A 19,300-nucleotide genomic window follows, 5' to 3' on the forward strand; every position below is an offset into this window, starting at 1 on the left:
CCTCAGTGGTCCCTCATGTATTGGTCAGATGGGTCTTTCTAGCTCTTGGAGCTTTGTGATTATCATGAAAGCTTACCATGGAAGATGATCCTGGAGGGCCTGGGGTCATCCAGTCTCCATTAGGGAACCAGACCCTGCGGATTTCCACATGACTTGACTGCCTGTCAACTCTGCTGCCTTTAGGGCCCAGAGCTTTTCTTTCCCCTCTTGGGGGTGCGGCGGTCACAGGCTTTCTGTGCTGTGTCTGAGGTGCCTGTGGGTTGCAGCTGGTGGGGAAGGGAGGATCCGGCTGTGGCAGCGTGGACACAATGAGGCAGTCAGTGTCCAGCCTCCACCCCTTCTCTGGGGGCCCCCTTGCCTTTCTCCGGCTCACTTTGAGCTGACTGTGGTGGGGAGGAGGCTCCGGGTCGGGTCGGCCTGTATGAGCTCTCCCTCTCTCTGTAGAAATGAATGACCCAGCTTCCTTCTGCTCACCACACCCTTCTTTCTTATCAGAACCTGCCACTTGCTTCTTTATCTGTTTCTGGAGGGAACCTACCTTTCTTCTGCCTGGGATACCTTTTACTAGACTCCCTGCCACAGGGAGTGCTATGATGCTTCTAATCTAGAATAACTCACAGGTGGTCCTGCCTGTGGCCACTGAGGTTCTGAGACAGTAGGGAGAGACCACTGCATATTATTTTGGTTATTCAATCAAATATACATGATAAATGCCAGCTCTGTGCCAGATGCTAGGTCAGGTCCTTTGGGGTCACAGAGATGGATGAGACCTGTCCTATGGAACTCTCCTTTAATGGGGCAGAGGTGACTGGGAGTGGCAGTCCACTTATTAAAGGTGGTGCCTGATGGGACCTAAGAGCGGTCCGGTGGGGTCACGGCTGCACATCGATTGTTTGCTCGGTGAACCTCCACTGAGCCCCCACCACATGCACAGCACTGGCCCCGGGCGACGGGAAGCCTCCGAGGAGAGTGGGCTCCCAACAGCCATCAGGTATGAGAGGAGTGCGATGCAGTACCCGCTCTGTTCTCAGGGTGCTCCCTGACTCGATGGTGCGAATGCGCGGACGGATCTGCCACACTCTTTCCCTGTGAGATCGCAGTCCGGTGGTGGAGACAGATATGCCAACGGATTGCTCAATAATAATATGGTAGGCGATATGGGAAACGTAAACTCTTACCACTCTGTGACCTCAGGGGAGGCACCGAGCCTTGCTGAGACTCAGTTTTTTCATCAGGAAAGTGGACGGATTAACAGGGTTCTCGTGAGGATTAACTCATGCAATGTGCACACAAGAAGAACTCTGTGAACTAGCTGCTATTATCATTATTTTAAAGCTCTGTCTGTATAGGAAGATTCATCTAGTGGCCTTGCTTATTGAAGCTGAATGCTGCTGCTCTGCGCTCATGCGATGATCGCTCCGTGCCACTTCCTGGTAACCACCTGCTGTATTCCAGGGCCCAGGCAGGGAAACTGAGGCCTCCTGGGTCTGCTCTGGCTGTGAGACTTCTCCCAGATGTGACGCCGAAGTGCATGCCACCTTGTCGTTTCCACTGGTCAGCTAGAGGCGGGGCCCCGGAGATGCCAGGGTCTGTCTGGGCACCTTAGAAAGGAACAGGGGCAGGTCCTGGAGTCAGGCAGCCCTGGCCAGAGTAGACAGCGAGCTAATTCCAGTTCTGTCTGGTTCCACAGAAACTCCACCCTTATGGCTCTCTCCAGCAGGAGATGGGGCCTGCCAACTCAACCAATGCTACCCAGGATAGAAGCTTTACCTCATCAGGACAGACTCTGATTGGCTGAGCAAACCCAAGGGCAGGACTCTGCTTCTGGCAACTTAACCCTTTCTTGGGCATCCCCTACCACACAGTAACCTCACCTCAACTGGACCCAAAACGGAGGACCAAGATGGTGGGCCTCGGGTTATCTGAAGGGAGTGGCCCCACAGGTGTGTGTGGACTGGCATCAGAAGGACCACAGTGGTATGAGAGGCCCTGTGGGTACATGTACACTGGCATCAGAAGGTCCCAAAAGGAGAAGACTCAAACCTTTTCCCTACAAGGAAGAAGGAGAAGAAATAGCATCTGGGCTTCCTGCGGTTCCAGTGCCTGCCGTGGGGGCAACAGGAGAGAGGTTGGCAGAGGTCAGCCCTGATGGAGAACAATCTCATCGTCCTCCACTGCCAGAAGATATCTCCACTCATTCATTTATTTTGCATCTGTACTCATTCATTCATTTCTTAATTCAGCGGATATTTTGGGGACATCTACTTTATGCCAAGCTCTGGGCTAGGAGCTGAGGGTTCTGTGGAGAATGAGGTGGACATAGTCTCTGCTTCTGTCAAGATTTCAGTCCTGGTAGGGGAGCGAGCATTAAATAGATCAACACCAACACATACACACATGCACACACGTGATTACAAACTGATCATCTACGAAGAAAAAGATTCCTTTAAGAGAAAATATTATTTAGGTTGCTGTGTGTGTGGGGTTGTTGGTGGGGGGCAGTGAATATATCATAACTTTTAGGTTGAGACCTACAGGCCAGAAAGGGGTTAGCCAGTCAGACTTTGGAAAGAGTGTTCCAGCAAATGGAAAAGCCTGTGGAGAGGAGAGATGGGAAGGAGGTTGGTGTGCTGGGGCCAACAGAAGCCAGGCCAGTGTGGCTAGAGCTGAGTGAAGAGGCGGACCAGATGAGTGAGGGCCAGATCGTGTAGGGCCATGGTGGTTAATGTTTTACGGATTTCATTCTAGATACAGTGGGAAGCCGCTGAAGGCTTTGAGAAAGGGAGTCAGTCTCAGGGACATTTCTAGAAGATCAGAGGGCCCAAGGAGGCATCCAAGTGGGTAGGAAGAGATGAGTTAGGGGGTCCCTTCAATCTTCCAGGGGCTTGGTGGCCTATCCTAGGTAGGACCTAGGACCCTTCTGAGGGGCAATGGTTGCCTGTCCTAGGTAGTGGTTGGGGAGGTAGGTATGTGAATTTCCAGACCCTTGGATATGGTGGAGGCTCTGGGATAAGAAGAGAGAATTCCCTGCCCCCCACCTCCCCTTGTTCTCCTCTACTGTGTCTTGCTCTCTCAGTGACCTACTAGGACCTACTAAGGGACAGTGATTAGAGCCCTGCCGGCTCACTGCCTGGAGCCCAGGGTTGGACAGCTCTCATACCATTCTCTAACTGTCAAGACCTAGAGGGAGGGAAGCCCAAGGTCACAGGTCTGAGTGACATAGCTCGTACACAAAAGGTGTGTGTAGGACCATAGTCACTTGCATAGAAAAAGGGGGTCAAAGAGGCTAGAGAGATGGCTCAGACCAGAGAAGCCCCTGGACCTTGGATGGTCTCTGCATTGTGTCCTAGAAGACCATCTCAGTGTCTTTAGAGAGGGCTCTTATGCCTGGTGAGGTTGCTCAGCTGCTGTGGCCACTTGAACTCCAAGAAGCATGGCCCAGAAGAGACTATGTCCATCACCTTCCATTTAGGCAAGATCAGACATCCCCTGAACAGGGGATGGGATGTATCTTCCAGCGACCAGGCTGATGCCCCCACCCCGCAGGGGAATAGGCTGGGGCTGCACTGGGGCAACTGATATACAGCATCTGTCAGCCAGGACTCAGCCCGCAGGGTTAATTCTGAGAGGCGGAGCGGCTGCGTCTGCACAGACAGCAAGCTGCACTTTGATTTCATTTGATTCCCTTATAAAATGACATTAAGGGGAATGTGAGGCCCAGGAGAATCGCCTGTCTGGGAAGGCAGCGACCTTGACTCTCCCAGACCTGGTGACCTACCTCTATCCACCAGACAGGTGCAGAGGACAGGAACTCTGGCCATTCTCTGAAATGGAGAACGAGAACATAACACCGAGCCCTGGGGACAGGGCTTTCCTCCCATCCGGTCCTGACAAGCTGCTGACTTGGGGTCCTAGGCCTAGCCACTTCCAGGGGGAGCAGACGTCAGCTCCGGGAGGGCCTGGGCCAGTCTTCCCGGTGACTGTGGTGAGCCCCAGCGCCACTGCTGCTCTGCCTCTCAAATCGATAAGACAATTCATTTGGCTTCATGGGCTGGAGAAGATGAAACATGACCGGGTGGCCACTGCTCTTCGGCATCCGGGTCCGTCCCAGCCATCCAGGATGATGAACATGCTATCGAAAGTGCATCTGAGAGTCATAATCACGGGAAGCATGGCTGGGCCCCGCCCTCCACATAAATCATGCTGAGAAGCCTACACAATGGCCTCTTTCCTGATGGTCCAATTGTCTTCGTTTGGTGTCTGGGGCTTGGGAGCCGGGAGGATGGGAGCACAACCATTTATTGTTGAAAAGGCCATCTGTGAGATTTGAATACAAAGTGATCCCTTAAGTTTCCTTCACACCCTCTGGTCCCGTTTTTGTGTTTGCTTATGTCTCAGGCACTGGGTCTTTTGAAACTCTGTCTCTCCTGTAAACAGCCATGCCCAGTCTCTGCTGGCCTGGCCTTTTGACCCTTTGGGAGCTGGAACCTATTGGAAATCATGATGACATTTATTTATGGACGTCTTGTAAAAAAAATTCTTTCTTTAAAATATTTTTCATAAATTTTGCCACCAAAGCCCTCATTTCTTACACACGGCACCTAGTGAAGGCAGAGGGAATTTGTGGGAGGGTTCCGTACAGGGACAGCAGGGGCTTCTGAGATAGCGACTGGGGTCCCCAGGCATTATCTCCCCAGGCCACCAGCAGCCTCGCTGTATAGATGAAAGGGACCAAGACTCGGAGAAGTTAAATGATATATCCAAGATCACACAGCTAGTAAGAGGCTGAGCTAGTCTTCAAACCAAAGCCTTTCAGCCCTAACCCATTGCTGTTCCCAGATGCAAAGTTCTACTTTTTAGGGATGGAAGTAGAGAAATCAATCATCTCCTTCTGGAAGAGGCAGGAGGGTGATAGCCTTCATGTAGAAGCCATGGCCCTTTAAGCTCTGGAGGAGATGCTTTAGGATGAATGAATGAGACGTCTCCTCCATATCGCAGAGAACAAGCTTCCAAAGTTTGTGTGTCTGAGGGGTGGCCCAGAAAAGATCAGGAGCTTCATGCCAGATTTGATATGAAAAGCGGGGTGGAGCTCCTTAAGACGGGATCACAGGGGCACCGGCACGGTCGGCTGATGCCCCTTCCCCTTTTGAATCTGGTGTTTAAGAGGATCAGCAGACACAGTATTGGGTACCCAGCAGTGAAGGAACTGTGGCCAAAGGCAGAAAGGGACAGCTTCAGGTTCAGGACCTGGTATGGTTGAACATGAGTCTTGGAGGCAGGCCTTTGACTCAAGCCTCGCTGAGGGTGGGAAGAGTCCGCTCTGGGTTGTGGGCCCAGATTTTGCTAATTGACTGGTTCCAAGTCTCAACCAAAAGTACCTGGGAATCAATTGGACTGGATTTCAGATATCCCCTCAGAAAGCACAGTCTTTTCCCTGAAAAGCTCAACCGTTTTCCCATCTCTCCAGCTTTCCTCTCTCTGCTGCTTGAGGCCCATTTGGCTACGGACAGACCACCTGCTTCACTGTCTTGCTTTTTGCCTTGGCTATGGCGCTATTCTTGTTTTCGCTCTTAATGAAGACAGCATGACCTTACCTTCCATCCTCTCTTGACCTTATCTTCCCTTAAGCCTTTCTCTGAGCAGAGCCACCATCCTGCAATTGTTTCCTTATCCTTGGTTTAAGGGTAGAATAATAACACTAGGTGATTCGGGGAGCAGTTATACGGTGATCTATGTTGTCCCTCTAATCCTCACTACGGCCTCATGAGGTTCATCGTCCCCGTTACACATCTACTCTCGTTACACCCAACTGGTAGATAAAGACGCCGAGTCTTAGAGAAGTTAAGAAACTTGCCCAAGGACACACAGCTAGGGTGGCCAGATCGGTACATGGCAGCCCAGCTCCAGAGCACCTGCTTTTGATTGTTCTGTGCTACTGCTTCCCGGCAATCACAGACCATCCAAGCTGCGTCCAGACCATTTGGGAAGCTGTCGTCAGAGTAAAGCCTAGGTCTCAGCGTGGACCTCAAGTCTCTTCCTGGGTGCACTGTACTCCTGCTTTGTGGTTGCAGCCCAGCCACGCTGCATTATTTCCCCTTCTAACTCCTGGTGTACATTCACATTTAGGCTGTTTCTTCCACCCAAGGTTGCCTGCCCTGCTCTGCTCTCCCTGTCGGACACAATCCTCAGCCTTTAAGGTTTGGCCACTCTCCTGAGACACCTTTCTCAGGCGTGCATCAGAAGTCATGGCTTCCTTCTCTGTGCTCCCATGGTATCTTGTTCCTCCTTAGCACAGTGTGTTAAGCAGATATGTCTCATCTGCAAGACTGAGCTCCTTGGGAGCCAGTGGAGGTCATAATCTTATTTATTTCTTCTTCTGTGACTGCCCCATCCTTAGTACATGCTCAGTAGATGTTGTAGAGTTGAATTGGGTCATATGATTCAAGCCTCTCATATTCTAGAATTTAAATGAGGAAACTGAGGCTCAAAAAAAAAGGAAGTGACCTGGCCACGGTCATGGGACAAGTTAGTGGCCAAGTCAGGGTTAGAAGTCAGGTCTCCTGACTCTCTTGTCTCAAAGCTTTCTCTGTTGTACCTCCAATTTGTGAGACCATAGCCTGGATCCCCACTTAGCTTATTAAGCAATCTGGCCAGGTTCATTTCAGGGTCATAGATACTACCATATTCCATGCTGACTCCTGGCATGCTTGGAGGCGAAGGAGAACTGACCAGAACTGCTTTCACAGTTCTCTTCCCCCGGTGTGTGGGGCTCTCTTCTCCCTGAGCCCCTTTCCCTCAGAGAAAACTGGAGCAGGATTCTGAAGGTCTTGGTTCGAATCCTGATTTTGCTGGTAACTCACTGTGTGGCTTTGTGCAAATTGCTTTATCTCTCTGATCATCTGTTTTCTTTACTAAGAAAAATGAGGGAGTTGAATGTAGGTGATCTTCAGGAGTCATCTTCAAAGCCTCAGGACTTTAATAGCACATTAAAGGAAGAAAGAAAAGACATTTTGGTCTTCACATTGAAACAAGGGTGTATGCGCATGGATATGTACAAATGCTGTACATGGCTGATATTCATCACGTACTCGTGACACATAGGTATACTTGTGGATTTTATGTGGGAAGGGTCCTCATCACCGGTACCCACATTATAAACACACCCCTGCCTCCTCCCCACCCAGAGATGCCTCCTTCAAGGCTGGCCCCTGGGAAGCCAGTTACAAGGAGCTCTCCAACCCAGAGTCTTCCCCTCTTCCTTCTTCCTTTCTATGCACTGCACTCTTTTGTTTGGACTTCACATATATATGTATGCACGTCTGTTGTTTAACTTTCCCAACTACTGAGTTTATGGCCTAAGCTAACTTTCAAGTGAAATTTGCAGTAATCAATATGCAGTGCCTTTCATTTCTCATGTGGTCAGATTCTCCTTTGGACTCTTCCCCAGAAGTCACCATTGACTTGTTTCGTTGACTTTACTGTGCATCTTCTTTTACTCAAACCCTGCTGCAGGTAAACTTTCTACGACAGTATCTTTGAAATGTCCGTGGTTTTCTGTTATGGTGTTCTGTTGGTCCTTGTGGAAGAACATTAAGGGTTCAGTGGGCTAGCCTAGGAAGCTGACCACCATTTATAACACTGATATCGGGGGAAAATGCATTCTGAGACCCTAATCAACTCTCAGATGGACTTTGGGAACACGACTCGGCACATATCCCAAAGCAGATGAATGTAGCGTTTATTTTATGAACCACTAGAATTTTGATAGAACCATAGACCCTGGGAACATGGAACTGAAAATCATCCCTCCTCTTACACCAAGATCAACTGATTAATAAGCTGATTTATAGAAACCAAGACCAAGTTGGGGCACCTGGGTGGCTCAGTCTGTTGAGCGTCTGACTTCAGTTCAGGTCATGATCTCACTGTTTGTGGGCTTGAGCCCTGCATTGGGCTCTGTGCTGACCATTCAGAGCCTAGAGCCTGCTTCAGATTCTGTGCTTCCCTCTCTCTGCCCATCCCCCACTCATGCTCTGTTTCTCTCTCTCAAAAATAAACATTAAAAAAAAAAAAGAAGAAGAAAAAGAAATCAAGACCAAGAGAGGGGTAAGAACTTGGCCAAGGGCCCAGCAGTTGGTCTAGAGTTCTAAGTAGGATGCAAACCCCTAGCTTCTAGCCCAGTGCTCCTCTTTAATGACTTTTGAAGACTCGGCCAGGTTGATGGCAGGGAGGGGCACAGATTGTCCTAGAGATGCTCCCCTTGTCTCACTCAGCTGTGTTGTCATTAGGAAAAGTAAGTCACCACTTCGGGCTGTATTGGAAATAGTGAGAAAGAAATGGTCCAGCTCATGGTCCAGGGGAAGAGGCTGTCTAGTCAGCTGGCGGGTCTATAAATTCCGGGTGTGTTCTTGCTGCAGTGGAATGAATGGGGCCACTGTTTTACCTGGAGCTCTGGGCATGGCAGGGCTGGTGGAGATGCTCCCTGTGGTCTGTTCTAAAAATAGTGGTGGGAATGTAGCTGAGGGGAAGAGGAGGGGGCTCCTTTGGGAGCTGGGTGGGGTGCCTCACCCCCTTCCTCTTCCTGCCGGGCCCTATGTGAGGCAGGGCCAGAGATTCAGAGGACTTAGATCTGGGAGGGTCCTGGAGCCGTCAGCCTTCACACCCCGTCCTGTAGGCCTAGAGAGGGGACAGGACTGGCCAGAATCGTCGAGCCCAGGGAGAAGGTCCCAGCCGGCAGACTCTTTTCCTCCTGCTGCTTTAGCAGGGCAGCTGCAGGCCTTGTGAGGTTTTCTCTTACTGCCTCTGGGCGTGCACAGGGCCTGGGAACTCCTGGGGCCGGATGTGGTTGGGCTTCCTGAAAGTCGCCCAGCAGGCGAGGAGTACCGGCTAGTCTGCCCCAAGCCCTGACCTCTGCCAGCTGGCCTTCCCTTTGCTGGTGTCCCCACCCTTGCTAACTTGTTCTTCTGTCGCCCCCTGGACTGTCTGCAGGGATGGTGGACAAGGGCCTATAGGACAGAGGGCCTACCAGCTCAGGACCTTTCTCTGCCATTCCTCAGGAGCAAGCAGACCTAGCCGAGGTAGAGGCAGGGACCTGCATTCCAACCCCAGCACTGCTTCTCATTCGCTGTGCAATTACTGGGGATCAACTCGCATCTGCCAGATGAGATGCTGATGGGATTCTTGTGAGGATTAGAGGGATGGTCCCTGCAAAGTGCCTGGCATGTAGTAGGTACTCAGTAATGGTAGCTGCCATTGCCAGATCAAGTGTGAACACACGCTTGACTTTCTGCAACCTCCTTTCTTGGGGCTTCTTCCGATGGAGGCATGGCAGATGGTTTTTTGTTTTTTTTTGTTGTTGTTGTTGTTATTGTTGTTGTTGTTTTTAAATGCAGTTGACTTTTTTTGTGTTGTTACAAAACTGATTCATGTTTATTATGAAGAAAACATTTAATACAGTCGAACCAGGAGAAGGAAATGAAGTTCACTCTTAATTCCAACACCCAGAGATAATCACTGTTAACATTTTGGGGTGTATCCTGTCAGGCATTTGTTTCTACACACATATATCTACTTTGCAAACTGGGGTTACTGATGCACACAACTTTCTAACTTGTTTTTTTTTTTTTTCCATTTGGCAACGTAGTGTATCCATGTTTCCATGTCAATAAATATTCTTCTACAACATCATCTTTAGTGCCTGGGGAGTATGTTATTGAGTAGGTGAAATATTTTTGTTTAAATAATCTCCAGTCATTCAACATTTAGGTTGTTTCCAATTTTTCATTGGTACAAAAACCTGAGATAAAAATCCTTATAGGTATTTCTTGGTATCCCCAGCATCATCTAGTATGTGCATGTTTGACCTTCCACGAATGTTTGTTGAATGAATGAATATTTTGTTCGAATAAATTCTAGGTAGCAGAATTTCTAAGCCAAAGGGTATGTATTTATAAAAAAAAGATTCTTGATACTTATTGCCAAAAGACTCCCTGGAATGGTTGTACTGATTTATGATCAGTATCTTATTTTTATTTTTTAAACTTTATTTATTTACTAGGAAGGAAGGGGCAGAGACAGAATCCCACGCAGGCTCCACACTCTGTGCAAAGCCCGATGCAGGGCTTGATCTCAAGACCATGAGACCATGAGTTGAAATCTAGAGTCAGATGCTTAACTGACTGAGCCACCCGGGTGCCCCTATGATCAGTACTTTTTTTTTTTTTTTTTTAGTGATCAGTACAATTTATTTTATTTTGAGAGAGAGGGAGAGAGAGAGAGAGAGAAAGAGAGAGAGGGAGAGGAAGGGAGGGGCAGAGAGAGGGAGAGAGAGAATCCCAGGCAGGCTCTTTCTGTCAGCAAAGAACTGACGGGGGTGGGCAGTGGTAGGGGCTTGATCCCAGGAACCGTGAGATCCTGACCTGAGCCGAAATCAAGAGTTGGTCACTTAACCAACTGAGCCACCCATGCTCCCTTTTGGTCAGAACTTTACATTGACTGGTGTATCCTGCTTTGCCCAAGACTTTCCCTTTTTAGCACAGAAAGTCCTGCTTGCTGAGAAACCCTTTAGTCCCAAGTAAACTGGGAGTCTGGGTGAGAGAATGCCCATTTCCCCACAGCCTCACCAACAATGCATTGTTACATTTTTAAGAAGGATAATTTCTTTGATTACTGGAGATGTTGAATATTTATTTATATGCCTTTTAGTCATTTATGTTGTCTCTTTTGTGAGTCGCTTGTTCAAGTATTTTTGCACATTTTTTTTAACTGGGCTGTTTATAGTTTATTAGTTGACAACAGCTCTTTATATAATAAGGATTTTTTTGTGTTTTTTTTATTCTTTAAAATAATATTTTAGATGGTTTTGGATTGATAGGTAGTCAGTCATGTCTATAAATTGTTTTCATAGCAGATTTTTGAGATCTTATCCCTATATCTTAGAATTCATTCATTTAAAGTGTATAATTCAATGTTTTTTTTTTTTCTGGTGTATTCACAGACATGTACAACGATCGCCACAATCAATATGAGAATATTTTCATTATCTCCAAAAGAAATCATACCCTTTAGCTGTCATCCCTCATCTACCCCAGCCCAAGGCAGCTACTAAGACACTTTCTGTGGGCTTGCCTATTGTGGACAGTTCATATAAATGGAATCCTATAATATTTGGTCTTTTGTGACCAGCTTCTTTCATTTAGCATCATGTTGTCAGGGTTCATCCATATTGGAGCAGGTGCTACTGCTTCATTTCTATGACTGAAGCCTATTTCATGGATGGATGGAGCCATGGATATACCACATTTTATTTGTCTGGTCATCCATTGATGAACACTGGAGCTGTTTCTACCTTTTTTGCTATTATGAATAATGCTGCCATAAACGCTTGTGTGCAAGTTTTTGTGTGGACACATGTATTCATTTCTCTTGAATATATATATATACCTAGCAGTGGGATCCCTGGATCACATGGCAACTTTAACTTTTTGAGGACTTGTTAGACTGTTTTCCAAAGGGGCTGAATGATTTTGTATCCCCACTGCTAGTGTGCGAGCGAGCGTTCCAATTTCTCTATAGCCTCTCTAGCAACACTTGCTATTTTCCCATTTTAAAAACTATAGCTATCCTGGTGGGTTTGAAGTAGTATCTCACTGTGGTTTTGAATTGCATTTTTCTGATGACTAATATATCTATAAATTTTTTAAAATATTTTTTTTTGGTGGGGGGGGCACCTGGGTGGCTCAGTTGGTTAAGCGTCTGACTTTGGCTCAGGTCATGATTTCGCGGTTCGTGAGTTCGAGACCTGCATCAGGCTCTGTGCTGATGCCTCAGAGCCTGGAGCCTGCCTTAGATTCTGTGTCTCCCTCTCTCTCTGGCCCTTCCCCTCTCAAGCTCTGTCTCTCTCTCTCTCTCTCTCTCTCTCTCTCTCTCTCAAAAATAAATAAACATTAAAAAATTAAAATATATATATATATATACATTTGCCTTTGATGTTGTGGTCTTCACCACAGGATTATATAATCTTCACTCCTTCCCCCCTTGAACGGTATGGTTTTATTTTTCAAGTTTTACCTCCCTCCTCATTTCCTCATTAATGTGTCTATTCCTACAGCAGGTTGAGACTTAATTACTATAGCTTCATGATAAGTGTCACTTGTGTTACAAGACTGCCCTCCCATTATTCTGCAGAATTTCCTCTGAAATTCTACACCCTGACTCTAGTCTGCCAGGGGTTTTACCCTTACCTTTTCCATAAATGTATTTCAATATCAGCCATGACACCAGATCTGGAATAGTTTGTCCTCACCTCCGACTGCCCATAGTGAATGTGTTAGATAGCACATACTTCTCTTTGCTTTCCTCTGTGCCTCCTAGGGATTGTTGAAATCGTCTGGAACTTTACTTTCTGTTACCCCTTTTTTTTTTTTTTTTCTGATTTTTACCATTTTGAAACATCAGTCCTGTTATTAAGAGTCATTTATTTAGGGGCACCTGGGTGGCTCAGTCACTTAAGCGTCTGACCTTGGCTCAGGTCATCATCTCAAGGCTTGTGAGTTCGAGCCCCACATCGGGCTCTGTGCTGACAGCTCGGAGCCTAGAGCCTGCTTTGGAGTCTATGTCTCCCTCTCTCTCTGCCCCTTCCCCACTCGCATTTTGTCTCTCTCTCTCAAAAATAAATAAACATAAAAAAAGAGTCATTTATTTAAATGCACTTAACTCCTCAATTATGTTATCAGCAGTTAAGTGTATACATGTTTCTGGTTTCACTCCTCCCCCATTTCTCAGGTACCCACCATCTCGTTGACTCCTTGATTCTGATTCTTTTTTTCTTTTTTTTTTTTCTAGAGGGCTCTCCCAAGTAATTTTTCCAGAAGGGGTCTGTGGGTGGCATTCTTTCTTAGTCTTTGTAAGTCTGAAAATATTTGCCTTCACATTTGAGTCATCCCTTTCCTAAGTAGAGAGAATCCGACTAGAGTCCTTCTTCTCCAGAAACCTGAGAGTGATGCTCTGTCATCCTAGCCTTTAGTGTTGTAAGAAGCGCAAGCACTCAGCTGACTCTCTAAGGTTTCTTCATGGAAACTAGCAGGATTTCTCTTTCCAATCTTGGGAATTTAGAAATGTCACCAGATTTTTTCTAGCTGTTTGCTGTCTATTGGTAGTTTTTCCTGGAAGGCTTTCAGCTGGTATTAGTTCAGGCAAACAGGTGAATGGTGGTGGCATTCTCCATACCAGGAGCGGTCGAGAGGGAACAGTTTGGGTGACAGGATCGTGCATCCCGACTGCAGGTGTGGGTACTGTGATGGAGGCCTAGTTCGTGGGTTCTCGTGGAAACAAGAACATTTAGAGCAAGGCTTCTTCAACCACCTGTGGGGACGAGCCTCATACTTTTATAAAACTCACACCACATGTGATTCTTCATGCCGGTTTGATAACACCTGGACCAGCCTTGTAGCCTATTCAGTAGGCCCAGTCCACTGGTCTTGCGTTTGGGTATCATGGCTGTGTGAAATTGCTACAGAAGTTTCCAAACGCTTGATTTTGCTGCTTACCGAATTGCAAACCAGTAACAAGAAGTTGCACATCAGTCCCATTCTGTGGACCACACTCTGAGTAGCACTGACCTAGTCAAACCCCAGTGCTCATTTTGGGAACAGGGAAGCTGAGGCCCAGAGAGGGGATTGGCCTTGCCCTGGAGCTCAGAGAAGACAGCAGCAAAGTCAGCATTTCAGTCTGGTATTTCCTCTGCCGACCCTCTTTTGCAGTGGCCTGGGCCTAAGCCCAGCAGTCCAAGCAGCGAGCAGACTCAGGAGGCACTGTGTCTAGCAGCCAAGGTCACGGGGCTGGCCTCCACATATCTGAGTTGGTGGCTCTGTGCTGAAGGCTTCCCAGGAATTTGGTAGTCCAGACCCGGCCTGACCCTGGAGCTCACACAGCGCAGTGGGTTAGGGATCGCTCCCCAAAGCCTGAAGTCTCCCACCAGCATGAGGCTGGTTGGACTGCAGTCAGGAAGGGAGATGGCCTAGGCCCTCAGCCACCTGTGTCTCTGCAGCTGCCTAAGGTCAGGCTGACACTGCTGAGGTGACAGAGATGTGTGCCCAGGTTGGAGGCAGAAGCCAGCCAGGGACAGTCTCGGGGACGGCTCTGCGGGTGGACATTTGGTCTCCTGGCTTTTACTGTGTGCGGGTTTCTCCTTGTGGTTGGGGCATCTAGCTCCTGTGAGCAGATTGGGAATTGGCCTTGCTGTCTGAAGTTGCTGAGGAAGAGGAGGATGGCAGGAGGAGGAAAGAGCCTGGGGAACGTGACTTGGGAGCAGAGCGCACAGGTTCAGAGCCCAGGCCGTGGGGCCATATGGCCTGTTTTGCCACTGTTTTTGCCATGTCACCTTTCTGTGCCTTAGTTTCCTCATGTGTAAGATGAACCTGTTGCTTAGTAGATGGTAATGACTATCACCTATTAGTCCATGCCAGGCACCATGTCAGGGCTTACTTGTCCATTAGACCCTCTGCAGATATTTTCACATTTAACTTTACTCTTAAAAAATTTTTTTTAATGTTTATTTATTTTTGAGACAGAGAGAGAGACAGAGTGTGCACAGGGGATGGGTAGAGAGAGTGGGAGACAGAATCCGAAGCAGGCTCCAGGCTTTGCGCTGTCAGCACAGAGCCCAACGTGGGGCTCGAACCCACGAACTATGAGATGGTGACCTGAGCTGAAGTTGGATGCTTAACCGACTGAGCCACCCAGGCGCCCCCATTTAACTTTACTCTTTACATCGGCCCTCTCAAGGTGAACTCGGTCATTTTCAGAACGTAGCCACAACAACGACAACACAACAACGACGTTGTTACTTCCTTGTTGTTACACACTTACTGTGTGCGGGCCACTCTGCGTGCACCAGCTCGTTTGGTCCTCCACAGGGCCCAGTGAGGCAGACTGTAATAGCCCCATTTTACAGACGAGGAAACAGAGACTCAGAGACATTAAAATGACTTGCCCAAGATAAGTCACACTCAGATATTTTTTCTGGACTCCAAAGCCTGTGCTCTTTCTAAAACCCACTGACCGAACTCATTCCTTTAGTGAGAGAGCCTGGAGGCACCTGGGATTGGCCACTGAAAGTGGGGGAGCAGAGCTGAGCCCACTGGATACCCCTCTCTAGCCTCATTTTAGAGATGGAAGGCTGAGGCCAGTAAGGGGGAGGGATCTCACCTAGGTTCTGCAGACTATAGGCCAGAAACCCCATGCATTTGAACTTGAGGATGCCTGCTCTGTCCTGTCCCACCTCACCGCTGGCAGTACGGACCCCAAGAACAAGGCTAGTGCCACCAGGAAGAGCCAGGTACATGCATGTAGCAAGTGGTAGGAGAGCGTGCCCCCTGGCATTAGGGTCACAGAGACCAGGACAAGGCAGGACAGTCCCTGCCTGCAGCGTCAGCACCAGCATCAGCGATGTTCATCCTCCAGGTCAGATCTCGGGAGCAGGCTGCTTCCCTGTCTGCCTGCGTCCACCATTCTGAGAACAGGCTCCAGCGCACGTAGGGATTCAGTGGTTACTGAAATAACAAATAAATGGGTCTTAGCTGACTCTTCTGTGGGGAGGGCCACTCCAAATGGAATCTGTAGACCTCTAAACTAGGGATGGGCCCTCTCTCTCTGACCCTCCCCCATTCATGCTCTGTCTCTCTCTGTCTGAAAAATAAATAAACGTTAAAAAAAAAATTAAAAAAAAAATAAAAATAAAAAAAAGGGCGCCTGGGTGGCTCAGTCGGTTAGGCCTCCTACTTCAGCTCAGGTCATGATCTCGCGGTCCGTGAGTTCAAGCCCTGCGTCGGGCTCTGTGCTGACCGCTCAGAGCCTGGAGCCTGTTTTGGATTCTGTGTCTCCCTCTCTCTCTGACCCTCCCCCATTCATGCTCTGCTTCTCTCTGTCTCAAAAATAAATAAACGTTAAAATAAATAAGTAAGTAAGTAAGTAAGTAAGTAAGTAAATAAATAAATAAACTAGGGATGGGAGACCCAATGAGTAAAAGCCCAGAAATTCCTGAGTTAGCAGATTTAAAGCTTGGGCTGGGGTGGGTGTGTACAGATAATTCTACAGTTTCCTAAGGCAGCTCAGGCTCATCATGCTCTTTTATAGTACACTGGGGCAGAGGCAGGGCTCTGTAGAAGGTGGGGCCAGCATACCCCAGCCCAGGCTTTCACTGCCCCGACACCCGAGCACAGGTCTGGCTCCTTCCTGTTCTGGGAAGAATGAACGCCCGAGCAGCTGCTGGTGGAGGCTGGGGTGGTCTTAGTCCGTCATATGCTCTGGAATTCCTGGGACCACACCTCTCCCCGGCTTGTGCCTGGTTTCTGCCATAGCCGCATCACCCTTCTTCCCAACCCGGAACAAAAATCTCAGTGGACTTTGGATCAGAAGCCAGGACAGGGAAGCTTATTAAATAGCCTTTGGCAAGTACCCTCCTTTCCTTGAGGAGGGCATTGCCAACACTTGGCCTCCTTAAGTAGAGTCTGCAGGAGAAACGAAGGGGGTGGGTTTCCATTTGTGCAGGGCTCATGATGAGGTCTTGGGGACACAACCCCACGCACGTTGCAGTGGAGGCAATAAGGGAAACCGGTGGATACCTGGCCGCGGTGCGGCCCCGGGGAATGGCCTGTCCAGGTTGCCTGGGCTGCTGAATCTCCCTGGGGGCCTCTCTGGAGCCTTGGGCTTTGGCTGGGGCTGCTGCTCCCCGCCCCCGAAATGGGAGGTGCATACACACAGGTTTCCTGCTGACCCTCCCTGGTCCTAGCCCTGGAAGCTCCTGCCAACTTGTCCGAACAGTGAGAAGTTTGCCTGCATGATTGGGCCGTATGGCCGGCCAGCTTCTCAGGATAGTTGGAGGGCTTGTCTGTTGCAAGGGCTGCCCTGCGCAGTGGACTGTGCTTGACCCCTGGCTCTGCACTTACTAGTATGTGACCTTGAGAATGTTTCATAATCTCTCTGCCTCTGTTTACTCAATTGTAAAATGGGGCCATTAGACATCATCTCTGATAGGGCTGTGAAGGTTTAATGAGTCAATAATTGGCAAGTGCTTTGAACAGTGCTGACACATAGTAAGTGTCAAATCAATGTTTGTTAAATAAAATATGTAGATCCATAAATGGGGCCCAGGCCCTGAGTGCCCAGATGCCGATCCTGGTGGAACTTTGGGCCACCTAGATCTTGCCGTTCCTTAGACCCCAGTTCCTCCTGTGCTGAACAGCACCATCATTTATGTAGATCTGAGAGGCATTGGGGTGCAGTGGAAGGAGCACTGGACTGAGAGTTAATTCCTGGTCCCAGCCCTGCCACTCACTTTCTCTGTTTCCTTGGAAAAGTCACTTTCCCTCTCTGGGCCTTAGTTTCACTGTCTGTAAATGGGGAATAACAGTGAGAAATCTGCGAGGGCCTTTCTGGCTTAGAGAGCCTGAGTGTCCATGACTCCTTCTCCTGCCCCAGACTCTACACCGGGAGGCCCACCTGCTTCTCTGATTTGTGTCTGGAGCTCTGGAGAGGCAGAGAGCAGTGGCTGTGTGGGCTCCCCTAGGCAAGAAGTGCTCTCCTCCCCTGCTCTGGCAGGCTCCTGGGTCTCAGGGCGCTGAACTGCTGGGTCTTTTCCTCATTATCCTTGTGGTCCAGAGCATCGATGAACGCATTCTGGATCTGTTCTGGACCCCGTTTCCTCGGCTGGCAGAGCTGTTCTGCCCATGATGGCACAGTGTCTAATTACAAACTCACTAGTCTGGCTGTGTGGCTGACGTCTGTCTCCCTCAGGAACTTTGTGAGTACAGGGCCCCGGTCTGTCCGTTCTCTACTGCATCCCGAGGGCCCAGCACAGAGCCCGGCAGGTAGTTGGTGCTCCAGAACAGTTTGTTGATTGAGAGGTGAAGACCCAGGTGAGACCTGGGGACTCCTCTCATGTTAGAGAACCCTGTATTCAGGCTCTCCACCCTAAGCAATCTTATCTCAGCACCAGAAATTCCACCCTGGGCACTAGTCAGCCCCACTGGAACTGCACTCTTTTGGACTCACCTTCTTAGTTTCCTAGAATGAGGTGGGCCCTACTCCCCAGGAGCCTACAGGATGATAGTCTTCCAATCTGGAAGGTTCTTGGGCCCTGCAAGGGCTGCCTTGGCTCTGCCCCCGGGGACAAGACAAAGTATTGGTTGGAGTCTGTAAGTGACTTGTTCAGATGAGGGCTGTTCCAAGTGGGTCCTGATATAGGATGTTTTCTTACACCCACATGCATGCGTATGTTCGTATGTGTGAGATAAGGCAGGAATGGAGTCAGAGACAGAGGCAAGGAGATGGGCATAGATAGACTTTCAGAGCCATTGAGACTAACACAGGAAGAGTAAGAGGGAGAGGATAGCACTTCAGCCCAGGGCCACCAAGGCGGGGTGAGGTGAGAAAGGAACACAGGGGCTCCTTCTGCCTGTCAGTTTTTCCGTGTGACGTCCCAGGGTGCCTGCCTGTCCGGCAGTAAAGCATTTTCAGGTTGGGGCTGCTGTGGGATGGGCACCCCCAGCCTTGGCCCCACGCGTAACCCAGAGCGCGATTGCTGACATCAGACAACCAACTGCAGTGGCCATTGCCACGACATCAGACAGCTCAGTGCTGGCAAAGCAGCCTCCTGCAGTGGTGAACTCTGCAAGGGCCATAGGAGCGGGTAGCCTGGACTTGGCCCGACTGGTGTTCAATCCTGGCTGGACAGCCAGCTAGCTGCTCTGACTCTATTCGGGCGCTGTCTGCTGTCATTCTGGACCTTAGATTCTTTGTCCATTGAGTAGGGCAGTAATAGCCCCTGCCTCACAAGGTGCTGTGAGAATTAAATGAGTTCACGTTTTGGGAATAATGCCTGGCATGGGATCATTGAATGCTCTCTGAATCCCACAGGTGGGCAGGTCAAGGGTTGTCAGCCCCATTTTACAGATGCGGAAAGCAAGGCTCAGAGGTGGACAGGGACTTGATCAGTGATACCCAGCCTCCTAGTCCAAGGCTCTTTCTTCTGCCTCCCACCCCCTCCTGCCACAGTCCCTCTGTTAAGGGATGTCTCTCCTTCACTTGTGGCCCTAACTCCCGAACTGTTGTAATGTGCCCCTCCCAGCCATGGTACCGTGGGGGGAGGAACCCCCACGCTCTCGGTCCATCTGATTCCCCAGAATTTGACATACAAGAGTGCTCAGCTCCAGCTACACTGGAGGGTGCTGCTGTGCGCTGAGTGAAGCAGTTGCTCCCCTATCCCAAGGCAGCGACATTCTCGGAATCAGCGGAGTGTTGG

The 19,300-nt window shown here is 49.1% G+C and overlaps 1 protein-coding gene across 9 annotated transcripts in view; it reads left to right on the forward strand.

The window, feature by feature from the left end:
• RGS3 (regulator of G protein signaling 3) overlaps positions 1-19,300 on the forward strand; it is a 139,400-nt gene that overhangs the window by 86,693 nt on the left and 33,407 nt on the right. For 2 of the 9 annotated variants that reach the window (XM_042913220.1, XM_042913223.1), the window contains one exon: positions 1,691-7,926. The exons of the other annotated variants lie outside the window; for them this stretch is intronic. In XM_042913220.1, the coding sequence (XP_042769154.1) occupies positions 1,691-1,798 (108 nt within the window). In that variant the 3' untranslated portion in view covers positions 1,799-7,926. Of the gene's footprint in view, positions 1-1,690; positions 7,927-19,300 lie in introns of those variants that run through there. 9 annotated transcript variants of the gene reach the window in all.

The sequence above is a fragment of the Panthera leo genome, chromosome D4, assembly GCF_018350215.1.
Source record: "Panthera leo isolate Ple1 chromosome D4, P.leo_Ple1_pat1.1, whole genome shotgun sequence".
Lineage (NCBI taxonomy): Eukaryota > Metazoa > Chordata > Mammalia > Carnivora > Felidae > Panthera > Panthera leo.